This window comes from Lepidochelys kempii, chromosome 5, assembly GCF_965140285.1.
Source record: "Lepidochelys kempii isolate rLepKem1 chromosome 5, rLepKem1.hap1, whole genome shotgun sequence".
Lineage (NCBI taxonomy): Eukaryota > Metazoa > Chordata > Testudines > Cheloniidae > Lepidochelys > Lepidochelys kempii.
Genome location: NC_136384.1, coordinates 26,266,553 through 26,290,939, shown reverse-complemented (window position 1 = coordinate 26,290,939; position 24,387 = coordinate 26,266,553). Strand labels below are relative to the sequence as shown.

Below are 24,387 nucleotides of genomic sequence, written 5' to 3'. Positions count from 1 at the left end.
GTTGGTGAAGTGCCGGATAAAACAGCTTTTACTGTAATAAGAGCATGGGGATGGAGGGGGAAAGGACACAAAGCTGAACTGAAGTGAAGGAGGGAAATAAATGTAAAAATAGACCAAGTTAAATAAGGCAAACTTGTAGCATGGTTTAAACTTTATCCTGTGAGGGACTCCAGCAGATCTCTTGCCTCCTTCAACTGAATGCCCCAGCAGAGAAATAAATTTCTCAACCCAGTTCTGATTCAGCCTTAACTTACTAGTTGCAAACACCTGTATCCAGTGGTGAGCTGGAGCCTGTTCACACCGGTTCACTAGAACTGGTTGTTAAATTTAGAAGTCCTTTTAGAACCGGAGGCACAGCAGAGGTGAGCTGGGCGGAAGGGGGGTGCGTGAGGTGGGCAACCTGCGCCGCAGCAGGTAACCCGGGAGGTGCGCAGGGGAACCGCTCCCCACCCCAGCTCACCTCCGCCTCCCTGGGCCTGAGCGCGAAGCCGCCGCCTGCTTCTCAGCCCTCCCAGGCTTCCCACACGAACAGCTGATTCGCGGGAAGCCGGGAGGGGTGGAGAAGCAGAGCGGGGTGGAGCATTCAAGGGAGGAGGCGGAATGGAGGTGAGGTGAGCTGGGGCCGGGTGTGGAGCAGGGCAGGGAGCTCTGCACCCACCAAATTTTCCCCGTGGGTGCTCCAGCCCCGGAGCACCCACGGAGTCGGCACTAAGGCTGCTCCCCCTGCCTCCCCCCAGCTACGCTCCCCCGCCCCTAGGAGCCAGAGGGACCTTCCGGATGCTTCGGGGGAGCTGCCCCAGGTAAGCACCACTGGGACTCCCCACCTCGCCCCCCGGCAGGTCCCTCTGGCTCTTAGGGGCGGGGTGGGCACCCACTACGGTGGCCCACGAGACCCTCCTGCCCAGTTCTGGGGGCAGTCAAGGGACAGGGGAGGGGGGCATCAAGGAATGCAGGGGGTTGGATGGGGCAGGAGTCCCCGGGGGGCGGGGGTGGGCTACGACCCCCTCGTGGGGTGAGGAGGGAACCGGTTGTTAAGATTTTGGCAGCTCATCACTGCCTGTATCTGTCAGGAAGGAACGCAGGGCAAAAAGGCAATCTGTTAAATCATTTGGGCCTGGATTATGAAGCGCTTTATATATGAAGACCTTGAATTGTATCCCTAGGTATACAAACAGCTAGCATCTATCATGAAGGGTGAGTGTAACTGTGATGTATTGAAACTGTTAAAATTGTGATCTATCACTTCAGAGTCTCAGGGGTTTTCATAATCCTGTTTGCAGGCAGGGGGAGACTCTAGGGAAGCATGTAATCTGGACCTAGCAGCACTCAGTCTGCAGACATCTTAGAATACAGGGGGATGAGTTGTGCCTCTGTGTTAGGGAGAAGTATGCTTTGTTTCTCTGCTTTGGAATTCTTCATGCATTATCGTTCTGAATGCTAAGAAAAAGTAGTGTTACACTGCAACCTATCCACAACGGTATCTAGGTTTTTATCTAATTTCTTAGAGTGTATGCCATGGACATAGCAATAACCCACTATCATACCTATCCTAAGGGGCAAACAGCAGCTGTGTTTTGTAACTGTTCCAAACTCTGTATCATTTCAATATAAACTCAGTTATGGAGCATTACAGAAGTAGGAGTATGAATGGGAGATAAGTTATTTTTACCTGGAAATGTCCTTTCCTAGACCTTTGAATAACTACCTGCTATGATGAAGTAGGGAAACAAAATCTAAAGTGTGACCTGTATGTGGCTTTAAACGGCCTCTTAGAAATCATATCCTGAGTAGGTAGCTACCAAAGCTGTAATAAACACTAACTAAACTTTAAGTTAGCAAAAGCACTTCATAACAACTTTGGAAAATTAGCCAATTAAATGGGTGGGTCACCCTACTACATAAGGGGTTTGAGAAGGGAAGTTCATAAGTTGGGGGGAGGGTCCATTATGTCTTCAAAATGGGATGTTCATAGTGACTGCAATTCCTGGGATGGTGAATGATTAATTATATACATATTTCAAGTCTCAAAGGCATGACCAGTTGCTGAAATATAATTTGTTGTAAAATTCTCCTACCAAAAGCTAACAGCAGCAGACAAGATGGACACTTTATAGTGTCTTCAAAACAAAGTTATTGCTTTGCAGATTTCCTTAAAATGAAGCATTCAACCCTTCTGACCATCAAATCTCTGCCATTTCCCAGTTGAGTGTGCATCAATACCCACAAATGGAGTTGCCTCCCTACCTTTGCAAGTTTCCAAGACTCTTGATTTAATCCATCTTCCTATTAGGCTGTTTTTACCAGATGGCTAGCTGGTACAGAACATGACTTTAATTTCTGGAGGCCTCAACCTTGGACAGATATATTTTGGTCACCCTTCTAGCATCTAAGGTGTTCAAGGGACTCAGAAGGACAGTAATACCTCCACCCTTTTGTCCTGAGGAAGAAAAAGTTAACTTTCAGCATTAATCCTGGGTCCGTTGTGATAAGAATCTCATCCTGTAGTACTGAGGCACCATGGATAAAGACACATTTCCAAAGCTCTCTTTGAAGAGGTGATAACAGTTAAGGAGGAGATCCTGATTATGAGGAAAAAAAGCAGGGCTTGCCAGGTGCCTGTTAACCTGGGAAGGATTTATCAATGATGTTATCCTTAGTAAATGGAGGAAATACTGGTGGCTAGCAATCAGCTCAGTTCTTTCCCAGCTCATCATGCTCAAAATCGCTGAAGCGTGTTTTGTAAGGGTATGTGGTTTTGGACCTATAAATAAGGCACACTGCATGTACTCCAGGTTATGCTTTATATTTGCAAATTATGCACGTGTGTCATTTATAACAGGAGTATCTGAGTTCTGCTTGTGTGTATTGATTTGTTTCAAGAAAACATAAGCATAGCAGAGAGTTTTGGGGAGTTCCTGGAGAACTCATTTTCTATTTTTCAAATTCTAGGCTTGTAGACAGCAAATTAGGGCTTTGGTGGGCGGATTTTTGGCACAATTGCCAGGTGGTCTGATTTGAGGCTGCATTACCAGAGGGGTAATCTGCATCTGGATTAAGTCTAAGAATCATGTCACCAAGTGAAGTGAGGCACAATTGTTACTGAGACTTGGTTCTGCTGTGATCTTTTTAGTTATGGATTGTCTTGGGAAGGAACACATGGAGAGTGGCTCCAAGGGTCATGAAAAGCAGCATCTTTCACTACTGCTTCTAGGTCCCTACCTTGTTAAGGATATATGAGTTTTTGACCTTGAGGCGAATAGGTTTAAGCTCAGCAATCTGAAGACTTGGGTGCCACAATGACTCTCTCACTCAGGAACTATTCACCCTGGATCTCTCACCATCCTGCTAATCCAGTCCATTATAATACGCATCATCTGATATGTAGGGTCCAATGTATATGCAGGCTCTCCCCCATTTCAATAGTGAGCTGGCCTCCTTGTGAAGAGTTCAAAACTTTGTTCCCCCTTGTCTATTCACATATCCCATTGTTGTAGCCTTGCCCGTCATGACTGGTACAGACACATTCTGCAGGTCTAGATAGATAGATAGGTCCATCAATGGCTATTAGCTAGGATGGGCAGGGATGTAAAACCATGCTCTGAAGTGTCCCTAGGCTCCGTGTGCCAGAAACGGAGAATGGGCGACGGGGATTAGCAACTTGATGATTACCTGTTCTGTTCATTCCCTTTGAATTACCTGGCATTGGCCATTGTTGGCAGACAGGATACTGGGTTGGATGGACAATTGATCTGACCCAGTATGGCCATTCTTATATTCTTAGAAGTGAAGTAGCATGGCCCTAATTGCTTCAAGCTCCACCACTTTATATGTTTTTGCTGTCCATTAGTCCATGTGTCCTGTGTTATCTGACACTTTAAAAACGAGTCCCAAAACTGAGCAAGCTTGAAATTGGTTGTTACTGCCATTTGACCAAACTACAACATTAGGTGGCCTGAAATGAACCTATGGAATGGGTCCACCAGTGCAACAACTGGAGCATAGAGTGTGAAACCTCTTCCTTGTAGCTAAAGTTGGACAAAACTGAAGACTCAGGAAGCAGGATTTTTTGTACTGACTTCACATGGAAACATTACCATTGAAGAGTTTCCACACACAATATTAGTATGCTGCTGAGTTGCATTCGGGCTCTTACTGATGCCATGGGTGCAACTGACAGCTGTTGAATTAGGTCCAGAATATTTTCTTGTTTCTCATTGGAAATGACAACCTTATCTTTGGTTACTATTGTATTATGTCCAGAATTACTTGCAGGTGTTGCTGCCAGATCATACTTCTTCATGTTCACCACAAACTCATACTCCTCTAGGAAGATTACAATTGATTTTGTAACTTTTATGCCCCTTAAGAAGGGCTTTGATTAGAAGGTGATGCCATTTGCAACAAACAGTCAAAATTCTCTCATCCAGTGTTCATATTATGGTGGGGGAGAGAGGGGAGTAACACTGTCACGCCTAATTTTTACAAGTTAGTTTTCTTTATGCATAATCACTGTTTTTTGAAGAAATGCTGTATTTTTACCACCTTTTAGGGGAGCTGTTTCAGGTAGCAGGGGATTAAAGTTCTCTGCTTTAATTTCTCTAGAGTCAATTCTTGGAGTAGAGTTGCTGTCTGGGAATAGGGCATTGGTATTTTGGCTAAGATTCCTGAAAGAGGTGATTCCCTGCTTGCTGTTTGACCATCTCTGTGTAGGGACTGGTGTACGTATTGTAAATAAAGCCAGTTATACTAAGAAAATTTCTAGACTCTGCATCACTGATTTCTCCTCCAATGGGAAACTGACCTGGCAAGGCCATTTATTCTGCTACTGTTCAGCAGTGGGAAGGTACAGGTGTCTGAAGCCAGACAGAGTTCCTAATGAGAAACTATGAGTTGTTATTCCTGTTGCACTGAGATGAACATGTAGTGGAAGAGCTCAGAGAAATCAGAGCTGCCCAAGAGTCAATAAATTCCCCTACTGGACCAACTTCTGTTGGTGAGAAAGAGAAGCTTTTGAGCCTACACAGTGGTCAGGTCATGATCCGAGCTCTGTGTATGCTCAAAAGCTTGTCTCTCTCATCAACAGAAGTTGGTTCAATAAAAGATATTACCTCACCCACCTTGTGTCTCTAATATCCTAGGACCAGCACAGACACAACAACACTACATACAATAAATCTCTCTGTCCAGTAATTGTCTCAAGAACTGAGGAAGGACTTAAAACAGGGCCTGAAGGCCTGGCAAGATTACCAGTCTGAGTCACGGATTTCTCCTGCCATAGTAAATGAACCTGCAAGGCATAGAAATCTGCTACTGCTCAACACAGGTCCTACACTGCTATGGCTATGCTGAGGTTCCCACCAGTTTTGACACTGGAACAAACTTAACTGATGTTTTTAAACTAGTTTGTATTTTTTGGTAAGTTTCTCCGGTGTAGAAAAGACACATGAAAGACATTCAGGTGATCTCTTTGCAACTCAAATCCTTGCATCCACCACTAGACTATCTACTTTTAACTAATGTGGGGAGTGATTGGGCAGCCCTGTGAAGTTGCACCCTGCAAAATAAGAGAAAAGGAGACAGAGAGATGTGCTAACTATAAAAGCCATATTTATGAATTTCAGAAGATGCACTTCCTGTAAGAGTAAAGAGAGAGTTCTAGAACTGAGCTGCCTTGTCTTCTTTTTAAATGTATCTATGCTAGAAAAATTAATAGGTATATTATAGTAAAAAGAAAAGGAGTACTTGTGGCACCTTAGAGACTAACCAATTTATTTGAGCATAAGCTTTCGTAAAAGCTTATGCTCAAATAAATTGGTTAGTCTCTAAGGTGCCACAAGTACTCCTTTTCTTTTTGCGAATACAGACTAACACGGCTGTTACTCTGAAACCTATATTATAGTAGTAGCTCATAATGGTACAACTGCCCTCTGCAACTTTAACTGAACAAGTCTAATGGCATAGTGGCAAATGCCTAAATTCTATCTATATCAGTGCTATATCAATACAACTGCATCACTGATGGCAATAACTGAAATAAAGGTACAAATATTTCTTGTATAGATAAATCCTGTTCCCACTCCTCCCTCTTTTCTTGTTCAGCAGGGAAGAGATCGGATAATCCTCTTGGAATGCAGCAGTTATTACCTACCTGGTAGGTGTGAAGTTCTGCATTCCAAGAAGATTAACAGTTTAACTAGCTGAGAGTTGGAGTGAAAGTCTCTCTAATTGCACTGAAGAAGTCTGAGAGTGTATGTATATCATTTTACTATAGAGGCATTTTCACTATATCCAATAATATGGGATGAAAAATCCTTGACTCCCACTAAACTTGTGTAATTGGGCTTTATGTGGTTGTCTCCTCCACCAGCACTTGTACAAGACAAACTGCACTGTCCAGCTGAGGGGTACATGAACAGCAATTCACTGCCCCTGCTTCATTCTTGGAGGGGTGGGAGGAGTAGAAGAGGGTGCAGGGATGCAGGAAGGGGGATGGGTGTCAGTGATAGGAACGCCCAAAATTGACCATTCAGACCATACTAATATCAGGAAGATAACTATAGCATGAAGGGCCTTTCACAGGCCACCATTTATATACTTTTCACTGTATATATAAAAAAAGAGTTGGCAAGTCAAATATTAAACCTATACGAAGCAAACAGAAAACTGACAAAGTATACACATTTTTTGAGGAGAGAATAATTATTTAAAATTTACAAGTAAATCCATTAGTTTATGAGTTAATTGAAAACTTAGTTTGTAATTTCTTTGACCTGAATGACTTTAATTGAAGAACATGCAGACTTTTCCACCCTTTTGAATATAAATTAATTTTGAAACTAGATTGAATTTAAACTAAATTAATGACTTTTTCAATCCACTGTTATGATTATAAAGGCTATAGGTGGCCAAGTAGAGCTCATAACTGTTGGCCACCGTGACTGAGAAAGTTCAAGCAATTACTATCCTTCCTCTATAGCAATTATGAATGCAACAATTGTATTGGGTGTAATGATTCTGAAGGAGTCTGAATATGTGTGTCAGAGTTCTCACTGGTAGAACACCTGGCCCACCTGTCACTTCTCTTGCCACACATGTTTGGGCATGTGTACTTGAAAGGCTATGGCTTTGAGGCCTCTGCACCAATATGCACGAGTCAGCACTGCTGTGGAAACAGAGGGAGGAATGCCTGGGAAACAGTTAAAGCACAGAAACACTGCAACTTGGGGACTGGCTTTCCCCCATCTCTCTACATATTGCTAGTCACACTAACACAACCTCCTAAAGTAATAAGTCAAATTGCAAATTAACAGCCAGCTTCAGTTAGCTTGTTCAGCTCTGGTGAGCCAAAGCAGCTATAAACCCAACTTTTATTGGCTAATACACTCTGGTTACTTTGCACTGAACTGGTATGCAAGTAAATCTCCCCTTAATATTAAAATAAAAAAAATTAATGTTCACACTATGCATCTTTAAAATATTATAAATATCAGATGGTAGCATTCCCTTTGGGTTTCTTGTTTACTGTTTGTGTATGAATTTTAAAAAAAACAGTTACACACCTTTTTCATTAACGGTTGTTCCTTTGAGATGTGTTGCTCATGTCCATTCCATTCTAGGTATGCGCACACCCATGTGCATGGTCATCAGAGATTTTTGCCTTAGTGGTATCCATAGGACCAGCTGTGATTCCGCCTTGAGTGTCATGCTCATATGTCGGTATATCAGGCACCGCTGGCCCCACGCCCTCCCAGTTCCTTCTTGCTGACAACTCCGACAAGGGCAGGAGGGCAGGTAATGGATTGGACATGAGCAACACAGCTCACAGAACAACAGTTATGAAAAAGGTGGGTAACAGTTTTTTCTTCTTAGAGTGCTTGCTCAAGTCGATTACATTCTAGGTGACTCACGAGCAGTATCAACGGAGGTGGGCTCATAATTCACAGTCTTGCAACTTGCAGCACTGCTCTGCCAAAGCCAGAGTCATCTTGAGCTTGCTAGGTCAGCACATAATGAGACGCTAACGTGTGGACAGACAACCAGGTAGCAGCCCTACAGATCTCTTGGATTGATACCTGTGGCAGGAAGGCTGCTGACAACACTTGTTCCCTAGTCGAGTGTGTTTTCACAATCACCAGCGGAGGCACTTTCGCCAGCTCATAGCAGTAGTGGATGCAGGCCGTGATCCAGGACAAAATCCTCTGAACAGATACTGGCGACCCTTCACTCTGTCTGCCACTGCAATGAACAACTGCGTTGATTTACGGTATGGCATTGTTCTATCTATGTAGAAGACAGCACCCTCCTGACATTCAGGGTGTGTAGCCTACGCACCTCATCTGATGCAAAAGGCTTTGGAAAGAAGATGGGCAAGTATATGTCCTGATCAGTATGAAAATGGGAAACAATCTTGGGCAGAAACGCTGGGTGTGGTTGCAGCTGGACCTTAATCCTTGTAGAAGACCGCATAAGGTGGCTCCGAAGTAAGGCTCGGACACCCTGCAGGCTGACTTATAGCAACGACAGCACACAATTCAAGTCCCGTGGGCGGGGGGGGCAGCTGGAGAGATGCTGGAAGTGTGAGTACAGATGCTCCAGACCTTTCAAAAACCATGTTGTCATGTCATGAGTGAAGCTCGACCTGCTGTGGAATGGAGGATGGAAAGCTGAGACAGCGGCCAGATGGACCTTGACTAATGACAGGAGTTTGAGGTGCAGCAGATAATCCAGGATCTCTCGCAGCGGGGCCTGCTCAACCCAAATATGCCATTCCGAGACCCAGCATGTGAATCTATTCCATTTGGCCAGGTAAATCACTCTGGTGAAGGGTTTCCTGCTATCCAGCAAGACCTGCTCGACATGGGCTCAGCATGCCCATTTGTCCGTGCTTAGCCATGCAGTAGTCAAGCTGTCAAGTACAGGGCCACTAGATTTGGATGCAAAAGGCTGCCATGGTTCTGTGACAGCAGATCTAGGCAGAGGGGCAGCTGCAGCAGGGCAGCTACCGAAAGGCTCAGCAACGCGCCGAACCAGTGCTGGTGAGGCCACGCAGGGACTATTCGGATAATTTTCACCCTATTTTGCCTGATCTTTACAAGGATTCTATGAATCAGTGGCACTGGCGGGAAGGTGTACATCGATGACCACGGAATGAGAAAGGCATCTGACAGGGAGTGCCCATCCATTCCCAGGATTGAACGGAACACTTGGCATTTTCTGTTCTGCCTGGACATGAACAGGTCCACCTGGATAGTCCCCCACCTCTGGAAGATTATGCTGACCACCTCCAGATGGAGCGACCACTCAAAGTGAGAGGAGAAAGTCCTGGTGAGGTGATTCTGGTTCCATACAGGTGCACGGCTATCAGATGAATGGCCGCACACAAAAATCCCAAAGGCAGAGAGTTTCTTGACGAAGGGCTGAAGACCTGGCACCTCCCTGACTGTTGATGTAACACATCACGGCACTGTTGTCCATCAGGACCTGCACCACCTTGCCCTTCAGATGGGGCAAGAACACCTGGCAGGCCAGGCGAACTGCTCTGAGCTCCCTGATGTTGATATGAAGGTCCAGGACATCCCACAACCAGCAGTCCTGGGTGCTCAGCTCGCCCAGGTGGGCTCCCCAATCCAGGTCTGAAGCACTGGAGACCAGGGTCCGCGATGGGGATGGGGTCATGAAAGGGACTCCCTCCATCAGCAACTCAGGGTCCAACCACCAATCCAGAGATGACCCAATGTGGTCCGGATCCTGACTATCCGGTCTAGGTCATGCCTATTGGGAATGTAGACCAACACCAGCCACGCTCGCAGCGGCCGGAGATGGAGCAGAGCATGGCTGACCACATATGTACACACAGCCACTGGCCCAACAGCTGCAGGCGGGTGTGAGCCGTGGTGAGTGGGTGGTTCTTTACATGGGAGATCAGCTCCGACATGGCCTGAAAACGCACTTCCAGAAGGAAGGCTCTGGCTCGCGTGAAGTTGAGAACCACCCCCAGTGAACTCTATTTGCTGGACGGGAGTTAAGGTGGATTTTTTTCTCATTTATTAACAGGCGCAGAGTGGGGCAAGTGGCATGCACCAGATCGAGGCTCCTCTGCACTTGTTCCCAAGACCTGCCCTTGATGAGCCAGTCATTGAGATATGGGAAAACCTGGACCCTTAGGCATCTCAGATAAGCAACCACTAGCACCATACATTTTGTGAACCCCCTGGGGGCCAATGAGAGGCCAAAGGGCAGCAATGTGAATTAGAAATGGTGCCAGCCCGCTATGAAACTGAGGAAGCATCTGTGACCTGGAATATGGAAATAAGCACTCTTTAAGTTGAGGGTGCTGTATCCATCTACCGGATTCAGGAAGGGGATGATGGAGGCCAGGGAGACCATGCAAAACTTCAACTTTTTGAGAGACTTGTTGAGACCCCCACTTTTGCCATCAGAATTAGGAAGTAGCCGGAACAGAAACCTTTTCCTTTCATGTCCCGAGGGACCTCCTCCACCGCCCCCCGGCACAGGAAGTTCTTGACCTCTTGAATGAGGAGTTGTTCGTAAGAAGGGTCCCTGAAGAGGGATGGGAAAAGGGAGGGTTGGAGTGGGGGCGGCTACAAATTGCAGGGTATAGTCATGAGTTACTATGTCCAGCACCCAGCAGTCCGAGCTGACCCACAAGCAGGCCAAACAGCAGAGACAAAAACAATTGAGGAAAGGACAGGGTGGCTCCAGGGAATTGACTGGGGTGTCACTCTTGAGCACACCTTCAAAATGAGCTTCTGGCCCCCAGGATGCTTCGCTGGCCTGGGCTGCACAGGTGAGCGGGAGGAGAAAGAGAGGCGATGACGAAAACTCAGGTCTCTATCCCTCCTCCTAGCAGACCCCTGACAAGGCCGACAAGGCCTTGGAGGTGGGGGTGGCCAGAACTGCTTCTATACAGACTGAGGTGTATACATGCCCAGTGAGTGAAGGGTGGCCCGAGTGTCCTTCAACCCATGCAGTCTTGCTTCTATTTGTTCAGAGAAGAGACCACTCCCATCAAATGAGAGGTCCTGGACTCAGGTCTGCATCTCTTGGGAAAGACCGGAGGTCCGCAGCCAGGACCTGTGCCACAAAACCACCCTAGCTGCCGAGTCCGCAGTGTTCCACGACATTTGGAAGGAGCACCTAGCCGCCGCAGTGCCATCTGCCACCAGGGTGCTGAATTCATGGGCCAAACACTGTGGAAGGGACTCTCTGAACTTATGGAGGGAGTCCCATAAATTAAAATTCTATCTACCCATGGTTCACCACCAGGAACTGCAGGCTGGCAGTGGACTAAATTTTTCTCCAAAAAGGTCCAATCTTTTGGCCTCTATTTTTGGGAGTTGAGCTGATGTGCCCCTGCTTGTCTTTTTTGTTGGCCGCAGAGAAACCAACAAGCCCAGAGGTGGGTGGGTATAAAGGTACTCAAACCCTTTGGCTGGGACAAAGTACTTCTTTTCAGCCCTTTTGGAGGTGGGAGGGATGGAAAACAGGGTTTGACAGAGGGCCTTTGCAATTTTGAGGACCCGGTCATGCACTGGTAATGCAACATGGACCAGGGTAAAGGCTGAGAGGACGCTGAACAAGGTGTCTGCCTGTTTGGCCATCTCCTCCACCTCTAAGCCCAAGTTCTTGGCCATCCGTTGAAGCAGGGCCTGGTGTTCTTTAAAGTCATCAGGTGGGCTGGCCCGCAAGGGTCCCACGACCGCCTTGTCCAGGGATGAAGATGATGACTGTACCACTGGGGGAGGCCCTGGGGCATCGTCCCCTGTGGGGGAGGGAGGTTTAGGGGAGCAACTTATTGCTCTGAGGCAGAGGCAGATGAGCGGTGCAAAGCGGGAATCGTCATGACCGGAACACCCCATGTGCTCCAATAAGGCCACTGTGCTGGCCACTAGCCATGCTGACAAGGTGGCGCCGTCAATGTAGACACGGCCTCGGAAGCCTAATTGCACCAATGGAGTCTGGGTGAGAGGCTGAACTGCCCTTCCGTGCTGGAGGAATCCTAGTTCAGTGACCATGGTGGGGCCGTTGATGCTTGCGTCTGCCTGCTCACCGTCGAACACTGGTGCCTGGAATGAGAGGTTCGGTGCTGGTATCGAGGAGGTCGGTGCCGGGGTGACTGGAGTTGTGACAGAGAGTGCTCCCATGGGGCAGGTGACCAAGATCTGCACCAAGAGGACAACCGGCTGGAGGACAAATAGCTGCCGGTGGTACGGGGACCGGTGCCCTCCCCCTAGGCGATCCATGTTGAGATGGCAGGGACCACGATTGTGGTAACGGTGACCAAGGGTGATTCCCAGAGGATCTGGGCTGCGACTCCAGAATCTGCGGTGCAGAGGAGAAGAGCAATGCCTTGTCTTGGGGGATCAGCAGCACTCCACTGTCCCAAGGGGTCTTAGTAGTTGGCTTGCCCTCATAGGGAGACTTTGCAGTTTGGGCGGAGGCCTCTGGCTCTCTCGGTGCCAAGGAAGCTTGGGAAGGCATGGATGCCATCAGGAGTTTGGTTCCCCTACTGCTCCCAGGAATTGGTGGTGGATCCTTTAAGGGGCTAAGGGAGGCACGTACACATGGTTCCTTTGCCCGATGGCCCTTCTTGCCTGGTGCCGGGGACTATGCATCTGTGTTTTCTTTTTGGGCACCAGATATGGGGAGTGGTGCCAGGTGGTGCCAGGGGTGTGCTGCACACCGAGGCCGAGATATTAGGTGAGTCTTGGCAGGATGGCTCAGATGCCGGACAAAGGGTAGCCTCCATGAGGAGAGCCCGCAAACAAATATCCTGCTTTGAGTCCTAGGTTAAAAATATTTTCAAATACGACATTTGTCCTTCACATGTGATTCCCCCAAGCATTTGAGGCAGTTGCCAAGGGGATCACTTACAGGCATAGGCCTATTATTGTCCACATATGGCTGAAGCCCCAGAGACCGGGACCATGCCCCATCTGAGGTGAAGTAGGACTCTAACTTCTAACTACACTTAACAGCTACTTGACACTGACTACTATATACAAACTATTTACAAGGCCCGAAGGCTTCAAAAAGAAAAGGAGTACTTGTGGCACCTTAGAGACTAACCAATTTATTTGAGCATGAGCTTTCGTGAGCTACAGCTCACTTCATCGGATGCATGCCGTGGAAACTGTAGCAGACTTTATATATACACAGAGAATATGAAAAAATACCTCCTCCCACCCCACTGTCCAGCTGGTAATAGCTTATCTAAAGTGATCATCAGGTGGGCCATTTCCAGCACAAATCCAGGTTAGGATTCAAGTTAGAGGAGACGAAACTGCTAGCTCTTGCTATGCAAGGAAAGGTGCTCTGACCAACCACCACAGGTGGTAAGAAGGAACAGGGAAGGTGTAGAGTCGGCATTGCCTGATATACCAAAGCATGAGCGTGGCACTCAAGGGGGCGCTACAGCTGGCCCTATGGATACCGCTAAGGCAAAAATCTCTGACCACCACACACAGGGGCACACACACATTTAGAATGGAATCAACATGAGCAGCACACTAAGAAGAACCAAGGGCATGCAAAGAAAAAGCTATGCTAAAATGGAGATGCTGTTGACAGTATTTCAGTAATTATCCCCAAACTATGCATTACAAACCCGGATTTGAGTTAAGGTGAAACTTAAAAGAAATCTAAATATTTTAATGTATAGAAATGCACAGTTAAGGAATCCAAAACGATCATAATGCTGCCCTTTTTCACTAGGAGGGTGGTGAAACACTGGAATGAGTTACCTAGGGAGGTGGTGGAATCTCCTTCCTTAGAAGTTTTTAAGGTCAGGCTTGACAAAGCCCTGACTGGGATGATTTAGTTGGGGATTGGTCCTGCTTTGAGCAGGAGGTTGGACTAGATGACCTCCTGAGGTCCCTTTCAACCCTGATATTCTGTGATTCTATGCCCTCTACTGACACCATGGGGGATAGAGGAAAATGTGTAAAAAAGCCCCCTATTTTTAAAAATCAGTTAAATCTAGTGTGAGGCCACAAACACTGAAAATTCCATCATAGCTTTATTGTTATCGCATTGCATTACTAAAAGATGGAGTTAAATCTTAGGTGTACATTTCTATATCTAAAAATATTTGAATTTCTTTTAAGTTTAACATTGAGATTCCTGGGTTTGCGGAGAATCTACTACACCACTTTAAAAAAAAAAAAAAAAATCTTGTAAACCTTTCCTGAACATATAAGTTCACTGAACAGTCAGAATGTAGTAATGGAAAGGAGAATCATTGCTTATTATGAATGTGAAATTAGTTATTTAAAATGAGAATTCAACCCTGAGGAACCTTGTTAATCCATACTCTAGAGTTAGACCAGTGGTTCCCAAACTTTAACAGCCTGCAAACCTCTTGCACTAAATTGTGAAATCTCGTGAACCCCCTCCTAAAAATGACTATTTCCAGGGATTTAAGTTTAAATTTCCTTTGCACTCCACAATCCATGGGGCTCCTGCTGCTGGACCCCCTTGATCGCCCCCGTCAACTGAGCTCCACTGAGCTCGGGCTGAAGGTCCTGCTGACTGCTGGGGCTCAGGCTGCCAACCCCAATTGCCCGGCCCCACTATCCTTGGGGCTCGGGCTGCCAGCCTCGTGCGGAGTGCTGGGGTTCGGGCTGCTGGCTCCCCCGCTCTCCCTGGGGCTCAGGCTGTCTGCCCTGCAACCGGGTCTCACCTGCTGCCTCCAATGCCCAGGGTCCTCTGGCCTCCATGAGTGAAATTTTTTTGGCAAACCCCCTATAACGTTCTACGAACCCCAGTTGGGAACCACTGAGTTAGACTCAAAGAAGGAGTGACCTCATGAAGCTATACAGAATTTTGATCATGGTCTGTTGAAATGCTCTACAGCAGAATTTTTCACATGTTGCCCTTTGTACAGAAGTTGGACTACGAACAGACTGTGTGGTGATGTGATTCAGTTTGTTCATATACCTTGTTAACAGTAAATATCTCGGAAAAACCCACGACATAAACCAGAAATAATGGAGTACATCAGGGTTCTCAACCTTTTTCCTTTCTAAGGCCCCCGCGACATACTTTAAAAATTCTAGGGTCCAGCAGGGGTGGGGGGCCTCGGGGCAGGGGCCCTGGACCGTAGTTTGATTTCTATTTCAACGGCCAGTGGGGCTCGAGCCACCTCCACATGGCGGGGTCTAGGGAGGGAATGGTACCTCCACCCCTGACTCACCGCAGCAGGCCACCCTTCCTGTCAGGAGGGATTGGGGGGAGGGGGAAGGAAGGCAACGTGCAACCAAAAATTATAACTCAAAGGTGGGGGGCTCAAAAACTTTGAAAACAGCTTAGGATGCAGGGAAGGGATAGCTTGGGGCTGTGGTGCAGACAGGGGGTAGCTCAACTTGCAGGGAGGGGGTAGCTAGGGGCTGTGTGGACACAGGTAGTGGCTGTGGGTGCAATCAGTGGAGTGGCTAGGAGCTATGTGCAGGTGGGGGTAGCTCAGGGTGCAGGGAGAGGGATACTAGGGACTGTGTGCAATCCAGGCATAGCTTAGGGTGTAGGGAGGGCATAGCCTCAAGTTGTGGGGAGAGGGGTATTAGGGTCTGTGTGCTGGGAGGATTGCCCTGCAATCTCTGTTCCCGGAGGGGTCTGCCAGACATGGAACTGGGTCTCCCCAGCCAGGGGGCTCTTACCGGCTGCCTCTGAGGGAGCAAAAGGGGCTAGGAGCTGAGGAGCATCATCAGCCTGGTGCACCAGCAGGACCAGAAGGAACTGTGCTGCTGTCTGCTCCATGCCACCAGCCACAGCAGGAGCTGCTCCACACTGCCCATCTCCGGCTTCCTGGCTCCAACCTGGCTGGGGGCAGGGAAAGGAGATTGGGTGGGAGGGGGGAGAGAGAGAGGTGTGGAGCTGCTCCCGAGACTGCTGTGATCTTGTGCTGCAGTTTGGGGGGGGTGAGAGGGAAATCCCTCCGTGTTCCCAACTCTGCCCATGGGCTCAGGACTTCTGCTCCACAGGGAGCACCAGGGCTCCTGCTCCACAGGGAGCACCAGGGCTTGGGGCTCCAGGATTCAGTCCAGCACCTCCTGGCTTCAGCTCCACAGGGGGCACCAGGGATCTGGGCTTCAGCCGTGGGGCCCCTGGTGGAGAACTGCTGGAGTACATCACCAAAATTAGTTTGCAAAATGGCTAAAGAGCTACAACAAATGGGTAAAGAAATAATCCACATCTGAGCTCAGACAACTGCAGCCAAAAGCCTAAATACTAGCTGAATGCCATACAAACTTTGGCAATCCCCAAAAATCTATTTAGCTACTTACTGTCAACTGAACATCACTACTGTATCACTTAATATCAGGAAATGCCAACTCCCTTGTGAGGAAAGACTAAATCTGTCTACATATTAAATTTCATTTTTATAATTATTAAAATCGTAAGTAAAAAGAAATCTTCCAACCCTAATTTCTAAGTTGAACTCTTATTCTTACAACTAATACTGTTTGTAGATTTCAAAGTCTATGGAATTCCACTTGTTCTCTTTACTGTACCCACTAGAATCCAACACGTAAGATAGACAGTGTGATGCTGACACACCAGGTACCAACTCATGCCAAAGCCTCAGGCCTCACTGAACACTGACAAAAACATAACTGGAAACAAGTCTGTCTTACCTGTATGTTAGTATTGTTAAGATAAATATTAAGAGCTGTAAGAATGTGTTTGGTGTCTAGACATTATGATTAGTGTAGCATGCTGCATATACAGATCTCACTTTTAACCTCTATTGTGCATGGTATAAAGTTATGAGCGTTTGCATTGTAAACCTGTGTAATCGTGTAACTCACTAAACAGGAAAAGAAGCATTAATTAATGTGAAGTGTTCATCCTGCACACAAGATGGCTCATTGAAGGCAAATGAGGAACTGTAGCATCAAAGGGTAGAGACCTTGTTGACTACATTCCTCACTCCCTCCAGGAAGAGGAGACCTGCACATGAACATATCCCATCAGCTTGGATTCTGGGGTGAAGAGATAAAAATCCCTGACAAAGAGAAACTGGGATCTTTATAATGTCTGGACTCTGAGGGGGCAAAGATTAACAAACATAAGCAAGAAATCCTCATGCTGCTTGGCATGGGGCACCCCTGAAGGATATACAGAGCTGCTTATTTTAGAAGCTTATATTACCTTTTTAAATCTAAAACTAATTCGTGTGTGTGTATGTTTCCTGTTTTAATCTTGTGAATAACTCATTTCTTTTCTTAGTTAATGAATCTTTAGTTAGTATATTACAGTATTGGCTACAAGCATTGTCTTTGGTTTAAGATATGAGTACAACTGACCTGGAATAAGTGACTGGTGCTTTGGGACTGGGAGTAACCTGAATATTGTTGTCATTATTGGTGTAAAGTGACCATCTACCACACAGTTCAGCATGTCTGGGTGGCAAGATAGACTGGAATGCCCAAGGGGACTGTCTGTGACTCCATGGTAAGACTGCAGTAGTGCTTTAGAAGTTCACATTTGTCATTGGGTTGATGAAATCTAATTACAGAACATACAATATGTTTGGGGTTTCTGCCTTGCTTTTAGACAGTCTTCCCTGAGGCTGCCACTCATAGGCCTGGGCCATTCCAGACAGCGTGATGTACAGTATCCTAGTTTATTCAGTAAAGACCCGGTTTTCTGGTGGCACCTGCTGCCCTGACATATTGTACTAAGACACAGGTTTTTGTCCCAGTTTCCATATAATTGTTTAACTGCCTCACTGGCATTCTTCCATCAGCTGCCCTCACCAACCTTATATTAATAACTCAAGTTTCTACCACCTCTGGAGGAGACTTGAAAAGGCATAAAGAGGAGATAGACACCCAACGAGAGTTGAGTGTCTAACTCCACTTGTGCCTTGTCATTTTCTCTATTGAATTGTCTGTGCAATAGAGCGAAATATTCGAGCTTACAAACCTGTCTGGATCACAAAGAAAAGAAACCCTAGCTGATCTTGTCTCACCTCTCATTAGTACTCCACCAGAGAGAGAGTTGGATGAGACTTTCTAAGGTCCACCTACTCTGATTCTTGAAGCTGGGGGTAAGGGGAGGGGCCTGGGTGTGTGTGTGTTTTAATTAACAGTATGCTTCCACAAACTTACATTTTTTTAAATCTGGCACCAAGTAGTTTAAGGTTAAAATAGCAACCCAACTATGTCCAGATCAGATCAGAAAGTCGTCTTCATATTTAAAATGTTTTTCATTATACAGGCAACAATTTCAATCAAGATGAGGGTTGTTAGATGGATAATTTCATGGATTAAAACTACCCCAAGAAGAAACATTTTTCAAGTGTTCCAGATCTGTAGGATATAACCAAATCTTGGGGTAGTTATTCCCAATTATCTATCCACTAGGACATTGTTTTCTATTTCATGCCAATTATGTATTCAGGATCATTCAAATGAACAAAGCTGAGTAGAAGTGCCTACGTAGAAGTGACTTGGTTCTCTTTTAGGCCTGCCATCTGCTACTTGCAATCCAATCCATCTGTGCTGACCAATTCAATATGGTCATGCTTTGCCTCATACCCCAAACGCTTTTCTCTAGTATACCTAATTCCTCTCAAAATTTTGCTCTCTTCTCCAGCTCCTCCCTCTGGCTACACACATATGATTCAATGCTTGCTTACATGCCATGCAGCAGAATTGCTACAAATCTTGAAGTCTGTATAAATTAAAATTAAACTTTTGTGACAGTTTAAGCATGCTACATCTTCCCCTCTGATTCCCTGAAATATTTTACATTGCTAAACTATTTGTAACTCCTCCTTCCAAGTTTTATATTTTGTATGGAGCTGTTACCAATACCTTCCTTCCCTAATAATTTTTTTAAATGCCATCAGTTTTTAAGCGAGTTTGTTAAGAATGACCATACTTGCTTCACAAAAGGCGTCTCCCCTTGCAATGATTCAACAGTTAAGTATAACTTTTCCCTCAAAATCTGCAAAAACTTCATCAGCTCTTGGTTCCTCCTTTGCAAAATTCTTAGCCAGGGACAAATTAACTTAGATTCAAAACAGCTACTCACTATATGACAGCAGAAATTTTTATCACTTTCCATATATTTTTATGTATTAGATATAAACCATTTCCACAATTCCCTCAAACAGCTTTCTCCCCAGGGTCCTCCCCATGAGCAACTGGGAGGTCACCAGGACTGGGAAGCGAGGGTCTCAGTTAACCCACGTTCCTGCTGTTTGAGATGCTGAAAGCTGTCACTGCAACAATAAAATTTGGAATAGCTGCAGTTCATGTGAACAATCTTACTGGTGCATTAGCACCTTGTACTGCTATAAGACAAGACAAATGTAAGAAAAGAGCCAAAGATAAATTCAAAGCCATTTAAAAACAAACAAAAACGAATACCAAATCCCTCTCCCCTCCGCCAAACAAAATCCCACTAATTTGCAGGAGTCTAACCTTATTTTTGCCAATTTCCCATTAGATTTCTAATGTCCCTGCTTATCCCCAAGGAGTAACCAAGACACACAGCATCCTGACATTACCCAAAGGTAAAACACAAAGATCAGAATTTGTCATATTTGTGATCCATGTACATTTCTGAGGACTTTAACTTTTTTTTTTAAATCTATAAAATGTAATTAGTAGAAACATATCCTCACCACTTTGTACCCCGTATCTGTTTTGCATGCTTTTCTCCCTGAAAACATTAGGATTCCTTGCCAGGACAGCCTGCAGCAAGACTGGTATATCTCCCTCTGGATCATCGCTGCCAAGGTTATCTTTCAATTCTCTGGGATTGAAGAGATAAGCAAACAAAAGAAAGTGAATGTTTTCAAAATATCGGAGGCTACAGGTAAAAGCCACAGACCTGCTCAACAATAAATAGAAAGACGTCTAAAATGTTGTCCCTCTGCTTCTCAATTTGAGATTCTTATTCTTTTTTTCAGCACAATGGAGGGAAAGTATTTGTATCTGTCTTCATATTAATAATTTCCCCACTATTACCAGTTAGACTAATGATACAACTTCCCATGTTCACTCAGAGCCTCATCTTCTCCATCACAGAACAATGCACTAATGCCAAAGCCACCAAGGAAGTGTCATTTTAAGGGTAAGGGTGTGTGTGTGTGTGTGTGTGTGTAAAAGTGTGTGTAAATCAATCAATCAAACCTCACTTCTATCACACTCAGGTTTGAGCTAACAATTTAAGCATGCTTCCTGTTTAATCCGGCAATTGCCATATCCTTGACAGGACAGGATCGTTTGTCACCCACCCATGGGAGTTATAGAATTTTCTTTAAGATGTTCCTATGTTTACAATCCCTCCCCCCAGCCTTGGGGGATTTTTTTAAATATTGGTTTATCTTGGGGGATTGGCTTCACACTCAACCATAGTAAATTACTAGAACATTTGGAAGCAGTGTAGGGGGCAAAGCCCCGAAGACAAGCCAATTCACGAGACAGAAAAAAAGCTCAAGAAGCATACTTGACAAAACAGTTTGAAAATTCTGAGTACAGGAGCCAATCAAAGCAGATGAATTATAAGAGCCAGAGTAGAAACAGAAGCATATTCATAGCAGTGTTAGAGAAATAAATGTGTCGCAATTATGCAAATTCCTGTACAATCATTGACTAATAATGAATGCAGCCCAGAGTACAGGAATGTTACAGGGTGTCTGATCCCTATAAACAAAGCAGGTTGAGCTACTTTGTCCCAATACAGGTGCTCCATTTGGCCAATTAAGTGGAGGGTAGGGAGCAGCACCTGGGGCTATAATGGATCAGGGAGAATCCGAGAAGGAGCAGGTCCTTGAAAGAAGCTGGAGGAGGACTCAAGGGAAAGGCTCAAAGCAGGAGAACAGAGGGGTTTGCTGGCTGGCCTTCCCAAGCTAGAGAGCCAAGGCCAGAGGGCTGAAGGCACAGAAGCAGAGGGAGTTGCCTGCTTACTTGCCAACTGGAGCCAAGGGCCAGAGAGGAGCGAAGGCAGGGAAACAGTAAAGGGGCTTACCCATTAGCCTGTCTGAGATGAGAACAAAATAAGGGGAGTGATGGATGCTCCCTTGGTGAGGATGAATTCCCAGCAGAGAGACCATGGGGGAGCCCACTAGGAAGAGTAGGGTCATATGCCAACTGGAAGGGCTTAGGTAGATGTTCTGTAGGACAGGATAGGACTGAAGAAAAGTGGTGGGGGAAGATGCTGGAGTGTAGTATGTGCCATGTCAATGCATTAGTTGGTGGGGGATTTTAAGGACTATATGCAGTGGGGGGTTATAAATGGACTATGTTTTAGGACTTTTATTATGGATTACTTGCGTGATATTTTTTAAATAAATAGGTCCCAAGGAAGAGCATAACTGAAGCAGGAAACAACTTAGAAGCCCAAGAGGGGAACTGGGATAGTAAACTTGGCATTAGGGCACCCAGGGATGAGGGGGAGTTGTTGACAAGAGATATGAAAAACAGTATACAAATGATACACCCACAACATATAAAATTGCAAGTAACAACGTATCTGGAGAAAAATCTACAGTTATTAATATGTAATTGTCCAGTAACCTTGCACTTTGATTAGGTAAAATTATTTAATGGTGTTCTAATACAAATTGGTACTGCGGTACACAAACTTGACAATGTACTTGCATATTTTCAATTTTAATAAATTAAACCACTTCTTATACCTATTTTTGCTAATTTTAATCTCACAAAGAAGAAACAAGTTATTCTGACACTTTGGTATAAAGAAATGCAAAGTACATACATGTGATCTGTAGACACCTGGTTGAGGCTGTGTACAAGTTGTGAAACCAGATTTTCATCCCTGCAGGCCAGAAGGCAGTTTACCTCTTCTGCTATCCGTCCATTAAAGAGCAGGCTTTTTGTAGTTGTAGCAGGTAAAGGTGATGGAAGAGGCAGCTGGTTCAAAACTGCATTAGCAGAGAAAAGTAACTCAAATTATTCCACTGAAAATTAACCAATAGACCTGCATCAGTTTATTCTCTCACATTCTTAAAAAAGAAACACAGTAAGTTTGAAACAAATTGAAGATCTCTGAGTTTCTCCTTACATCAAGAAAATCTGGAATCATATTTTAAACCAAAAAATTGAATTTGGTCAACTCCACAGATTACATTATAGGATTATTTTTTAAACTAAAGACATCATCTGACAATGCTTTCTCTTTCCAAAAAAATTGTTTCTAATAAATCAGAAAACACATTAACATATTAGAACAATTTAGCCTTGGAGCTGAATCAACTATTAAAAAGGGAGAAAAAATAAAAAACAATACAGTCGCACATCATTCAGTGATTGTGTACAGCCTTTGCTTAAAATTTCTTGTTCCATCTGCAAATTGCAGTGGCATGGATCAAATGTTCAATGTTACTTGTTTCCAAGATGAACTGATCTCAAATCAATGTGATTTGAAGAAATCTTGATTTAAATCAATTATGTTAATCTTGATTTGTATTTCTACTTGTTATTTTCATAAAGGGCAGTCCCTTTTCACTGATTGATACAACCACTAAAAAATATTAATTTGCAATTAAATGTAGCCTTTGAACTAAATTTGGTACTTTTTGTTAACCAGAAGGATATGAAATATCTATACAGAGTTATTTCTGCAATTATATAGCCTAACATACCTTTATTCAAATTTTCAATTTTCACATATTTTATGTTAAGAAGCAATGTATTTATCTTTTTCTATCAAATTTATCTTTTACTCATGATTTTGCATCAAGCTGGTTTGGGATGGAAATTTGAATTCCATCAAAAATGCACAAACACAGTGTCTTTTTTATTAGTTAAATAAACTATCTTAAATACACTGAATAAATTAAAAAGACCATCAAAACATATTTTCCATTTAAAATAAACTCATTTATTAAAAACAGCATCTAGTCACCATGTTCTTGAAGTTATTAGAATTAATGGACCTCCTCCTCTCCCACCTCATTTTTATTCATATACTGGAAGAGGAAAAACAAGCTTTCCTGCTTTTTTAATTTCCAATTGGTGTCTCAACTTTGAACAAACTAGACCAAATGAAGAAAAATTCTGTCTGCATGTGCAGAAAAGGATACTGCCATCAGAAGCCGGTTTAGCACTTCAACAAACTCTGGTTCCAGGTGGTCAGCCAGTGACTTCCACGGTTCAATTGTTTAACTTTCTGTAACACTTCAACAGCAAACATGTACTGCTTGAATGGTTCACCTCCAGCCCTGAAATTTATTATGGTTGGCATGACTGATGGATGATTATTAGATGTTCATGTCATAGCAGCATCTTCCAGTTCAGTAGTTGGGCATCTATACTCTGGCACTTTCTCTATTGAGAATATTGGCAAGAAAATGAGGTAGGGTGAATTTTGATCCATCTGCTTCTTCACAGCATTCAATTTAACTCTGCTATTGGATATTTTCTTCTGCGGTGTTCCTTGGAATTTCTTTCCAAATTTCAACAGCATCAGCAATAGAACAGCTATTTTTTTGCACTTTGTCCAAAGCTATGGAAATAGGTTTCAGAATATTCAGCATAGCTTCTGTGTTTCTCTTTAGTCCAACATTGACTACTTGGGCTATGATAGTCCATCTATTTTGTCATGATATTCTTCTCAAATTTCCAGTTTTTAATTAACAGCTCAAAATAATCAACCACTGAATTCCATCATGCATCTTTGGGGAGAATTAGTTTTGATCCTGTGTCTCTTCAGCGAAGTTGAAGCAAAACCAGAAGCTTTTCATAATTTCAACAACATTTTCCATTATTGTTAGAGTACTTAAATCTTTCGCTAAAAGATATAACATATGGGTGCAGTGCTTATTTGATGTAAGTTTCAAGTTCACTTCATTATCCATTTATAGGATTTATTCTCATCTCAATTTCAGCATATCTAATTTATTTTTAAAAATTTACTCTAGTAAACTTAACATAGTTTATCATAATTTCAAATTTAATTTTAAACACATTTAGGTTTTAAAATAAACTAAAAATACTGAACAAAAATGTAGAAAAAATATGACAAAAAACTAAATAAAAAAGTACTTACGGTCTGTGAGACTAGCAATCCCTGCAAGAGTAGTGATGGGAACATGAGGCATATCCCCATTCATCCTGAAGCTCTGGGATGGGTGCCTACACAGATGTTTTAGTTCAGGTGCCAGCTACCATTTCTTTCCATCTCCCAAGCACTACAAAAAGCAAACAAAAACCAAATAAGCAAAAATTCAATTTGCTTAAAGCTACTTGGAATTCAAAAGGATTACCAAGTTACAATGAAGCATGAACAGTTTATATCATCCTTCGTGCACTTGTCTATTTCACAAAGAACAATTTTATTAATAAACAGTAAAGAAACAGTGGTATAAAGGGTAGGAAGCCACAAATGAAT

General features: G+C 44.3%; 1 protein-coding gene across 6 annotated transcripts in view; it reads right to left on the bottom strand.

The window, feature by feature from the left end:
- Nucleotides 1-24,387, bottom strand: part of NIPBL (NIPBL cohesin loading factor) — a 294,662-nt gene that overhangs the window by 151,391 nt on the left and 118,884 nt on the right. For 5 of the 6 annotated variants that reach the window (XM_073343794.2, XM_073343792.2, XM_073343793.2 and 2 more), the window contains exons 2-4: nt 24,046-24,187; nt 21,754-21,919; nt 19,655-19,785 (exon numbers count right to left, since the gene is read on the bottom strand). In XM_073343794.2, the coding sequence (XP_073199895.1) occupies nt 19,655-19,785; nt 21,754-21,919; nt 24,046-24,109 (361 nt within the window). In that variant the 5' untranslated portion in view covers nt 24,110-24,187. Of the gene's footprint in view, nt 1-19,654; nt 19,786-21,753; nt 21,920-24,045; nt 24,188-24,387 lie in introns of those variants that run through there. The other variant, XM_073343797.1, reaches the window with a different exon arrangement.